An 11,798-nucleotide genomic window follows, 5' to 3' on the forward strand; every position below is an offset into this window, starting at 1 on the left:
TGTCGCGCAGATCCGCATCTCCTGCAGAAACCCCCCCCTCCTTATCGCCAGCCGCAGGTGCGCCCCGTGCGGGGTATCGCGCTGCACCCCGGCTTTTTTGGGGTGCGAACGTGCCGGGGAGGGCGGAGCCCAGCAGAGGCGGGTGCCAGAACACCGCAGCCCCCTCCTTCCTCCACGCCTGCCCTCCTCCCGGGGCGGGCTCTGAGTTCCTGGGGTGTCCCGAGTTTCCCCGTTGTCAGCCCGTGGGGGGCGGAGCGGGACGGCCGCTGCATTCCCACCGGGATCGGGGCTGGGTTGTTTTCCTGCGGTGGCATCAGCTGCTGGGGCTGGAGAGGCCCCTCGTCAGGAGGCCTCTCTCGTTACGGGGCGATTATCTGCTGGCTGCAGCTCTTTTCTGCCCTGGTCACGGGGCCTGGGTGGGCTGCGGGTCATGTGCTGGAAAGCCCTAGAGTCCCTGGAGCGATAGGGGAATGGGGCCGCTGGCTCTGCCTCTCCCTGCTCCACGGTTAACTCCTCCCGCACCGGATCCCGCGCGGCAGCTCCGCCTGTGCCGGGCCGGGGATCAGGCACGGCGAGGGGAGAGGGGCAGGCACGGTCAGGAGAGGAACAGGCACAACAGGCTCGTCCCACCGTGTGCCGTGGCCACTCCCAGGCGTTGGGGCTGCCCTGCTGAGCCGGTTGGGTGGTGGCAATGCTGTGGGGCCAGCTGTCCTGAACCGTGGGGGTTGCACCCTTTAGGCTTTACTTTTTTTTTTTTTCCTTCGGGGTGGCAGCTGCCCAGAGAGGTGGGTCTGTGATGGGAAACCCAGCAGGGTGATGTGGTGGGAGCAGCTATGTCCGCACCTTCCCTTCAGAGGTGCAGCCCCGTAGATCTGGCAGGACCCTCCCGGTTCCCCCTGCCCCATCGGTCCCCACCCTTCGGGGCTCACCCCCCCTGTCCCCGCAGTGCGGCTCAGCTGAGTACATGGCCCCGGAGGTGGTGGAAGCCTTCAACGAGGAGGCCTCCATCTACGACAAGCGCTGTGACCTGTGGAGCCTGGGTGTCATCCTGTACATCATGCTGAGCGGGTACCCCCCCTTTGTGGGCCACTGCGGCTCCGACTGCGGCTGGGACCGGGGCGAGGCCTGCCACACCTGCCAGGTGCGTGGGGACCCCGGCAGCGCCCAACCCACCCTCCGTTTGGCTGTAGCACTCCTGGCTGAGCCCCTGTTATTTCTCTCCCTGCTCAGAACATGCTCTTTGAGAGTATCCAGGAGGGGAAGTACGAGTTTCCCGACAAGGACTGGGCACACATCTCCTTTGGAGCCAAAGACCTCATTTCCAAGCTGCTGGTGAGAGATGCCAAGAAGCGGCTCAGCGCAGCCCAGGTCCTGGAGCACCCCTGGGTGCAGGGGGTGAGTGTTGATGTCCCCTCCCTGCTCTCTGCTCCCAAAAGCCAGGGTGGGAACACCCCTCTGCACAACTCCTGGCTCTGACTGGCTGCATTTTGTTGCAGTGTGCCCCGGATAACACCCTGCCAACCCCCATCATCCTGCAGAGGTGAGTGTGGGTGGCCCTGGGACACCCTCAGCCCCCTGAATCCTGACTCCACTCCTCAGCACTACTGTCCATTCCTTCTGCCTTTTGGGGGCTCTGGCACGACTCTCTGTCTGGGCAGCCCTGCCACTTCGGGTTTGGGCCATATTTTTGGTGTCTGACCAGTCTGGCATGGCCAGCATGTGAGGAGGGACACCCGGATATTTGACCCCGACCTCCCTCCAGCCCTCCACACCCACCCTGAGCCCGTGCCTCCCCTGCAGGAACAGCAGTGCCAAAGAGCTCACCTCCTTTGCTGCCGAGGCCATCGCTGTCAACCGCCAGCTCACGCGGCACGACGAGGACGAGGAGGAAGAGGCGGAGGAGGAAGCACGACCCATCATCATCAAAGCTACCTCACGGGCCATGCAGCTCTCCCCCCCCTCTGAGTCCAAGCTGGCCAAGCGGCGGCAGAAGAGCAGCCTGGCCATGGCAGTGGCCTCTGGGCAGCACCTGGTGGCCCCGCTGGTCCTGGTGGCCGACCAAGCCTGAGCGGTGCCCCTCGCACCTGCTGTACCCCTTGTCCCCCCTTCTCCTCCTTTCTTTCTTCCCCTTTCCGCCCCAACCCCACCGTTTCTGGCTAGTGACAAGATCAGGACTCGTCCCTGTGGCTGGTTTCCAAGGTTTTGCTGATCTTGTAGGTCTGGGGGTGGGAGGGTTTGTTTAAGATCTTTTTTTTTTAAGGTATTAAATCAAGCGTGAGGTTGCTTCACCCAGGGCACACTCAAGGACATCTGACAGACACATGGACTTTTGTTTCCCGACTCTTGGTTTCTCCTCTGACATTTTCCCCCCTCCCTGACACCAAAGGACTCTTTGTATCCGCGGCTGCTTTGACGATTTCAGCTCATTTCATACTGTGAACAAAAGACCCTCGGTCGCGTTTTCAACAACGGGAGTTGCGTTTTAACCTCGTCCCTCCCCTCGGAGCTGCAGGTTTCTCTCTGATGTTGGGGTAGATCCCACAAAAACCCCTTCCTGGGGGTCTGGGAAGCACCTCCCAGGTGTGGGGGATGTGGGGAGCCCCTCTGTCCTGTACTCGGGGGTGTCCCCAGCTCTGCTCCATGGGGACACGGTGGGCGTTGTGCAGGGAACCGCTCGGGCTGGGGAGAGACGGTGCCAGCGAGGGAGCAGTGCCCAACTCACCCTCTCTGCTCAGCATCCTGCTTCCAGAATAAGCTATTCACCCCTTTTTCTTTTCTTTTGACCCTTTCTTTTTTTTCTTTTTGTTCTTTTTTTTTTTTTTAATTATTGTTGCTTTTAAACTGCCGGCTGTGCTTCTCTACAGGGCACGGAGAAATGTCTTCCTTTCCTCCCACGCTCCGGCTGGTGGCTCCCCGGGGGATGCGTGGGCATCCAGGGCTGTGCTCTTGTGCCAGGTCAGGTTTTCACCCCGGTTCTTGGAAGGGCTGGTGGCTGTGCCCTTGTGAAGGTGCAAGGGGAATGAGGTGTTCAGGGTGGCCAGAGCAGCCAGAAACACCCTCTGGGAGTTGTGTGCTCTGTGGAAAGCAAGGACCCCCTTAAAGAATGTCAGGACCTGCTGCAGGACAGTGAGACCTGCTGTGGCTTCGGGCTGGCCCCGAGGCTGCTGTGGCAGGAGGGTCGGGCTGCACAGAGGGTGCCCAATGCCCCAGGGATGCCAGTGGGTGAGCAGCTGGGCTGGTGGCAGCACCCAAGGGCCATGGCACGGGGGAGCAGCCTGGGGACAGGTCGGGATGTGGGGCTGGAAGGTTTGGGGTCAGGGCAGCAGGGTGTTCAGTGGCTGGGGAGCGCTGGTGTGCATGGTCATGCATGTGCATCCCTGCTCGTGTGTTCAGGTGTGCTTGGCACTGTCCTTTCCTCTTGCTTTGGGGTGGGGAGGACTCGGGATGCTGAGTCAGGACGAGGCCCTTGGCTGGTTTCTGGGTCTGTCCAGGCGAGCAGTGCCCACGCCTGGGGCCAGATTGGCCTCCAGATCCCCCTGACACCCCCTGCTCCCTGCCATAGGCACTGCCCAAGCTGTGCCCGCTGCCAGCCCCCATCTCGCTGGGAGGGCAGTGCCCCCTTCATAGCCACCTCCTGTCCCTTCCGACTCAGTGCTTTGAGCTTTATATTTTGCAAAAGCAGCCTCAGCCCATCGTGTGCACAGGTGAGGGTTTGGGAGCTCTGAGCTGGGGAACAGACTTCCCTGGGTCTTCAGCTGAAGACAGTCGCTGTCTCTGGAAAAAAAAAAAGAAGTTCTCCTTTTTATTTTAAGACTGCTGACAGCAATACTATGCAATATATGTTGTTTTTTGTTTCAGGGAGGTGTGCATGAGTTATCTTGGGAGATGGTGATCTTGGGTGTTGATGGAGTTTAGTGCAGGGGCCATCTTCTCTCACCCTTCCCAGCCTTTCTGCTGACCCAGGGGGGTCAGGGAGGGTGACTCCATCCCCATCCCACTCCCAAAACTGCCTCGCACTTGCGATCTCTCTCTCCCCCATGTGCCCCCTGGTCCCACTGCGCCGGGTGGGGAGGAGCAAGGCAGTGGTGAGAGGAGACCCCTCCCCACAGGCACTGGGACACCCTGGAGAGGCCTCCCTTAACAGAAAGAAAAAAAAAAAATCCATCTTGATTGTACATTGTTACTTTTTATAGCTTATTTTGTTTTATCAGTTGTAGATAATTCCTTGTTGTCTTATATTAAGAAATACTTGAATGATGTACAGTACGCGATGCCTTGAGCTGGTATTGTGAAGCTATCGTTGATGCTGCACGCCGCAGCCTTTTTTTAAAAAACAAAAAAATCACGGGAAGGGGATGGCAGGGGGATGTCTCCAAAATTTATCTGTCCCCCGTGCTGCTTTTGTTGGCAAACTTGAGTTTCCCCTTTTTCCCCAGGTGTAAGAGCGATCTCTTTTCTATCTATATAAACATAAATACACCACACACTCTGGGGAAGGCCTGGGTGACCCTGACCGTGCCCCGTGGGTGTCCTCGGCCGGGGATGTGCAGCTGGAAGATGCTGTGGGAGTTTGTGGGAGTTGGAGGATGCGCCGGGAGCATCCGAGCCTGGCCTGGGTTCGGCTTCGCATTTTGGGTGGGGGTTTGGTTTGGACCCGGCGCTCCTGGCGTGGCACTCGGGGGTGACCCGTGGCCAGGTCTGTGCATTGGTGGAGAATCTTTAAATGCCTCTAGAGCCGGGGATCAACTCTGGAAAACCTCCAGCCTGGCTCGTGGCAGTGCTGAGCACCCACAGGTGCCTGGGCTGGGATGGCTGGGGACACCCTTGTGCCAGGGCCCTCCCCTCCCCGCTGCCAGCGCCCCTCCCAGGGCGGTTTCCAGACAGATGCTCCCGTGGTCCAGCACCAGCGACCCCCTCTCACCAACACCCTTCTTCCTCCTCTTCCTCTTTCCAAGCTTTCCCCCCATAGAGCATCTATCTTGGAAACCAACTTCAAAAAAATTTTTTTTTTAAGCTGGAAATGTTAAGTGTTTTCACTTCCTCTCCTTCCCCCCCCTGCCCTTCCTCCAGCCAACTAACTCGACTTAGAACTGGTTAGAAACGTTTACTGTGAAGCTAACTCTTTTTTATCAAACCAGGAGAAGCTTTCTCCACTTTACAATTGATGAAGACTGCCAAAGCTGGTTCGACAAGAGTCACGTTAACGCACTGTTGGTTTGTGCAACAGCAGCCTCTGCTCGGGGGCTGGCTGGGAAATAAAAATGAAAATACTAAAAAAAAAAAAAAAAAAAAAAAAAAAAAAAAAAAAAAAAAAAGGAAAAAAAAACAACACAAAAAGAAGCACTTAACTGTATGAAAAAGACAAAAAAACAAAAACAAAAAAGGAAAAAAAAACCACACAAAAAGAAGCACTTTACTGTATGTACCAGGTGACCTGATACAGCTGAATTGAAGTTTTCCTTTATAACAATTGTTGATGCCAGAATTTTGTATTCTGTTTTGTAAGAATTTAATAAAAATGCATTGAGACCTATGTGGTGGGCAGGTGGCTGTGGCAGGTGGGGCAAGTTGCAGGGGGGATTGGGCAAGTTGGGGGGTATGGGTGGCTCCCACCATAATCCTTCCCCATTTTCACTTGCTCCTTCCCAGCCTGCTGCTGGCCCATGGGGGCTGGGAGTGTGGCTGGGATGGGATGCCAGGAATAGGGGCTGGCAGTGGCTCAGGCCCTGACTCACGTTTCCCAGTGGGATGGTGTGATCTGCTGAATCCCAATGGGAGCTGGAGGTCATGGGGCAGGGCTGTGCTCCCTGCCAGCTGCACCCAGTGGCCTTGGGACTGCCCTGCCACCCCCAGGGACAGTCCTGGCACATCCTCCCCCCCACCTCCATGGGTCAGGGGGCAGAGGGGGGACACTGAGGCAAGGGGAAAGTGTGGTGGGATAGGGAAGACAGTGGGGACTGGAGGCTAGGGATCAGGGTGTGGGAAAAGGCTGTAGAGGCCCTGCTGAGCTTTCTTACTTAGGTAAGGCAAGACCCTGTGCAATTAAAAAAAAAAGAAGAAAACTAAAAGATCCTGACTTGTCTGGCCCTGCTGCTGTGCTGGGGCATGAAGCTGGATCTCTCTGGAGGCTATTGCCATGGTGCTGCTGCCCTGGCAGAGCTCCATCCGTGGCAGCCCTGGGCTGGGGAATGGGCTGTGGGCTCTGCCATGGACCATCTGCTGCTCCCAGCTCTGAGCTAAGAGAGCCCCACTGCTGAGAATCCAGCTCACTGCTTGCTAAACGGTGCAGCTGCTTCTTGCAGCATCTGGATCCGGACAGGATGGCTCCAGAAGTCTCCCTTCCCTGGCTGTTCCAGGATGGGATGTGGTGAGAACAGAGCTGGGGCTCCCTGCATGCAGAGGATAAGGAGCATGTCCCATCCCATGGTGCTGTTCCTGCCTCTGTTGAACAAAGCCATTGCTCCCTCCTGGGCCTGGGGCCACCAGCTGGTGACTCTGGACATTTTAGGAGCATCCAGCTCTCAGCTCTTCTTCCTCTCTTGCATGTTGTTTCACCATCATTGGGCCCTCAGCTATGTGCTCCAGGAATCTTTCCTCTCCTGCCTTCCTCCTTCCAGGATTCCAGGTGGATCCCAGACAGGTGTGTCAGAGGCAGCTTTGCTGCAGATGCTGGTTTAAATTTTAATCTCTGAAATTCCTTCGCAATGGTCCCTCTTCTCCCCCTTCCCCAGTTTCCCCAACCCCAGAAAGCGCCTGCTAGTTGGAAACCATTCCTGAGCACGTGCGGAGAAGGGCAGCTCCGAAAATAACCCAGCGCTGGGTTAAAATAACCTGTGCTGCTCTGGTGCCTGAGCATCAGCCCAAAATAGGCTCTGCCGGGATAAGGGCGCTATAAATACCCCGGCGTGGATTTGCATTGGAGAAAAGCCCCGCAGCAGGAGCAGCGCCGATGCCACCCACGCTGGCCCAGGGCGAAGGGGCCACTGCAGAGCACTGGGGTGGCCTGGCTGACGCAGGGGCTCAGCCACGCTTTGGGTGACGCGGTGGCTTGTGCCAGTCCGCCTGTTTCCAGGATTTAACGGAGCCATCAGGTCATGATCGGATCTGAGTGGCTGCAGTGCTGGGGTGGCCAGTGGGGTCACATCTGGCTTCAGCCCAGGGCACCGAGGCAGCTGGGCAGGAGCAAACATGAAGTGTCCTCAGTATTTTGGGTCTGAGCCTGGCTCTGCTGGTAACAGATGATGATCTGGGTGATTAGCCAACATTTTGATTCAATATCTGCCCAAAAAACAATCCTGGAGTGAGGAACATGCCGGAGACCAGACTGCTCTCCTGAACCATCAGTGAACCCCGAACCCACACTGGGAAATGCAGAGTGGAAGGTGTGAAGTGTGTTTTGATGCAAAACAGCTGTTTTGGATCAAAGAAAGTTTTAATTTTCCTTTTTGTTCTTTTAAAATGTTTTCTGGGATGGGGCAGAGAAAGAAAGAACTCCTGTGCATTTTGCAGAGAATCCTGTCTCCTATCCAGGGAACCCAAACAAACCAATCTGGGGTGTTTTTTTGGTAGAATGGCTTTTTGACTGGTGTGTGCCAGTTCTCCCTCTGAAGTCATCTCAGGGAGTGTGTGATGCACATCCCAGCAGAGCCCAGCACATGGGTCTGCCCCTGCCTGTGTTTCCTGTGGCTGGTCCCTCTGCACCAGGAGCCTTGGTGGCACTGGCACAGCATGGCATGTCTGTTTCCTCCACTGTCTGGACAAGCCCTTGGTAACCTTGTTTGTGTTTTTGGATGGTAAAGTGTGGATTTTGGAGAGCCACAGGGTGCAGCTTTGGTTTTCCCGCAGGATTCCAGCTCTGGGTGGAATTGCACGGGCACTGGGAGCTGTGGTTGGTTGGTGGGAGCAGAGCAGGGTCAGGTTTTCCCAAACCCATGAGAGCTGTGCCCATGGCTGGAGTGGGTCCTGGGCCTCGTGAGTCACCTTCTCACCTGGCTGGAGGTTTAGATCAAGGCTTGGTGCTAAGGCACAGGGCTTGGCACTTTGCCCTCCTCTGGCTCACACCGGGATGTCTCTGTCTTTGCCATGCAGTCTTCCTCAGAGCTTCCTTACATCCCAAAATGCCTCTGTTGGCTGCTCAGCCAGGGGAGGGCTGCATCTGCCTGGCTTTTGCTTGGAACACGCATTCCCAGCTTTTGCTCGGAGCATACATTCTACATGTATTTTCCTGCCTCCATGAGGTGAAGAAAGGCCAGATGTTCTCTGCTATCCAACTCTGAGCACTGCAGTCCCACTGCTTTAATTCCAGCTGCTCGTAGCCTTGTGAGACCCTTCATGTCCAGCCCTGGATGGGGTCAGCCCTCATCCCACCAGCTGGAACCCACTGATTTCCCTGCCCAGCGTTACTGCCGGGGTGAGGCTCCTGTTCAGCCTGTGAATGCCCCAGCTAAAACAGCACTGCCTTAGCCCAGTGCCTGATCTCTGAAGGAATCTGTTGGCTACCAGACCCAGAAATAATGACGCCGGGCCTTTTAAAGGAGCGTTTGTTGCTAGGTTTATTTTTGGGATGGTAAAGTCTCCTGTATGACACTTGTCTTTTTGTTTCTCAGGTCTAACACACCACTGGATCACCGTGGTGCTGGTGCTGGGTTGCTGCAGCAAACACCTCACCCCACCCCACGGTGCCATGGTGAGTGTCCCACACAGATCTCTGTGCCATTATCCCTTATTTCCAGGGCTGTGTTTCCTTACGCTGGTCCCGAGTTAAGCCTCTGGCTCCTTCTACAACACAAATCACCCTTATTTAGTTCATCACGGGCTGAATAACCAGGATCTGTCTGATGCAGGGTGGCAGGGCTGGCACGGTGAGCATGGCACAGAGAAGGCTGGTGGTGCTGGGAAGATCAGGACTGAATGGGTGCGGAATCCCCTCCCCATGTGATGAAGAAGCACCCGTCCCCCCTGGCAGGCACACCGACCCCTCGGAGGCACCACAGTTTCTCGAGGATGAATTTGCTGGGATTTGGGAGCAGGGAATGCTATGGTGAAGAAGCTTCAGCCTCCAGCACCAGCATGGGCTGGGCTGGGCGATCCTGCACCTCCCAGGCAGGGCAGGGGCCCCTCAGTGGCACTCCGGCAGCAGTCCTGGAGCTGGAGAAATGCGGGATCACACAGCCAGTGCCCCCCGGCCCTTGGGACGCGCCTCCAGGCCATCCCTGCCAGCCACCAGCCGTGTCCAACCCTCCAGCCGGGCAGAGCGAGTCTCCAGCTCCCTCTAACGTTCCTGGCCCGAAAGGAGCACCCGCAAGCAGGACCGGCCTGAGCGGGGCGCGGGCCAAGCTGCGCGGCCCCGAGGGAAAAGCCTGACGCTGAAATGCGTGGAAGCAGCTGGGCCAGAAAAGGGGGAGCGATGTGCCGAGCAAACGGTGTGAAAGAGTAAAGGACGCAGCGTTTTAAGAGAGAATGCGGCTGTATTGAACGCCTGGTTATTATTAACAAGATTTCACAGGGAAAATGACTGTTCCTCTGAAAAATACTACTTTTTAATACTCTAAATAGTTGCTCTAAAATGCTGTAAGTGTTTCCAGCCCTGGAACTGTTCAAAAAACATGTGATGACAAGGTTTAGTGGTGAACATGGTGGTGGTGCTGGGCTAACAGTTGGACATGATCTTAAAAATGTTTTCCAATATTAATGATTCTATGGTTCTGTGATTCTCTGATTCCAAAGGCTCCTACCCATTCCTGCCTGCACAGGGACTGTTAAGATGGGAGCTCTGAACTCTGCACAGGATTTTCCCAAACTTGTCCATGTGAAATGCAGCTTTAAAAATGCAGCAAAAAACCTGAGAGCACAGAATGCAGCAGAAATGGGTATTGATAACATGATACAAAGCCAGGTTGGAAGCTCTCTATAAAAATTAGTGATGTAGCAGCACTGCTGTGTCCGGCTGTAGTGGTTCATGGGGAGATCCCGGAGCTGTGCGAGGGTCTGGAAGCGTTGAATCCATACAAACAGCACACAATCCATACAAACAGAACACAGTCCATACAAACAGCACACAATCCATACAAACAGCACATCTCTGTGTGCTACAGAAGCAAGGCACAGGAAGGAGAAGGGGCAGCCAGGCCATCTCCCCCCTGACACATCGACTCACGGACCACACACCTGCTCCTGACTGGATGTGTGTGCAGCACAGATCAGGGGATGGATAACAGAGAGAGGGGGAATGTAATTACCCTGCGAAGAATAAATCACTTTAACGGTTCAGTTACTGAGATCACAGCGAGGCAGTGGCATGGCCTCTTAAATAATCTTCTCCTTTGCAGCCAGCTCCTGCCCCCGCGCCATCTCCACCTCGTGCTGCCTGGCGAGGAGATGCCATCGGTGGGGACAACACCGGCCAGTGGTTTCTGGCTGAGCAGGTCCAGCAGGATGTTGGGAGCAGCAGGGCATGAGCAGGTGAGGGATCACGGTGCTGCAGCTCCCTGGTCTGTGCAGGGTAATACCTGTGGTGGGCCTGGCAATGTGGTGTCCTATGGTGCTCCAGGCCTGTGTCTGCAGCAGCAGCCAGTAACTCCGAGCTGATTATTGTGAGGAATTGCTGGGCACAAAGCAGGGGCCTGGGGATGGTGGAGGCCTAGGTCTGCTGCAGAGGAACGGCTGGTGTGTGAGAGCATGAAAGGAAAACCCCCACTTCACCTTCGCTCCACACGGCCCAAACCTCCCTGGCTCCTCACCCCCAGCACTGACCCCCTTCAGCCCCTTAACTCCCAACCTCCTCTCTGTGAATTGCACCCCCATTTCTCGTCCCTTCACAAACTGCTCTCCAGGCTCCCTCATCCCTCATCTTCCTCAGAATCACCCCTTTCACAGGATGCTCCCCTTATCTCTCAAAACTGCCCCTCAGGAATTGCTCCTCTTTGCCCCCCTCAGTTGCTCCTCAGGGAATCACCATTATCTCCCAAACTGGTTCTCAAAGATTGCTCCTGTCACTCCCCCACACTGTTCCTCAGGGAGCCATCCCCTTATCCCTCAAAACTGCCCCTCAGGGATTGCTTCCCTCACCCCCTGCCCCGCCTCATTGCTCCGCAGGGAATCACTCCCTTTTCCTTGCTCCTCAGAGATGGCCCCTTTCAGGGATGTGCTTTCATCTTCCTCAGGGATCGTCCCCTCATCCCCAAAACTGCCCCTCAAAGATTGCTCCTCTTGCCACTCCCCTCCACGTTGCTCCTCAGGGAAATGCTCCCTTATCCTCAAAACTGTCCCTCAGGTTTGGCCCCTCATCATCTTCAGGGATTACTCCCTCATGGATCATCCCTTTAGTCCCCCTCAGGGATCACCCCCTCATTCCCAAAACCGTCCCTCAGGGACTGACCCTCACCTCCTCAAGGGTTGCCCCCTTTGTCCCACAAACTGCCCCTCAGGGATAGTCCCCATCCTTTTCAGGGACCAGCCCTTCAGGGATCATCCCTTACTCTCCCTAAGGGATTCCCCCCTCATCCCCCAAACTGTCCTCAGGGATCGCCCACCAAAATTGCCCCTCTCACTCCTCCACACTGGTTCCTCAGGGTCTCATCCCCTTGTGCCCCGAAACTGCCCCTCAGGGATTGCTCCCCTATGTTGCTCGTCAGGAAAATGCCCCTTTCCCCTCAAAAGTGCCCCTCAGGGATCGCCCCCTCATCCCCAAAACTGCCCCTCAGGAATGGACCCTCATCCTCCTCAAGGATCGCCCCCTCTGGAATCACTCCCTTAGGGATCACCCCCTCACTTCTCCTCGCATCGCCCTCCATCCTCGC

The 11,798-nt window shown here is 56.1% G+C and overlaps 1 protein-coding gene across 1 annotated transcript in view; it reads left to right on the top strand.

The window, feature by feature from the left end:
- Positions 1–4,921, top strand: part of MKNK2 (MAP kinase interacting serine/threonine kinase 2) — an 8,298-nt gene extending 3,377 nt beyond the window's left edge. The window contains exons 8-11 of the mRNA XM_008639452.2: positions 947–1,141; positions 1,231–1,395; positions 1,497–1,540; positions 1,801–4,921. Of these exons, the coding sequence (XP_008637674.1) occupies positions 947–1,141; positions 1,231–1,395; positions 1,497–1,540; positions 1,801–2,068 (672 nt within the window). The 3' untranslated portion in view covers positions 2,069–4,921. The remainder of the gene's footprint in view (positions 1–946; positions 1,142–1,230; positions 1,396–1,496; positions 1,541–1,800) is intronic.
- Positions 4,922–11,798: the final 6,877 nt, after the last annotated feature.

Source organism: Corvus brachyrhynchos, unplaced genomic scaffold, assembly GCF_000691975.1.
Source record: "Corvus brachyrhynchos isolate BGI_N302 unplaced genomic scaffold, ASM69197v1 scaffold130, whole genome shotgun sequence".
NCBI lineage: Eukaryota > Metazoa > Chordata > Aves > Passeriformes > Corvidae > Corvus > Corvus brachyrhynchos.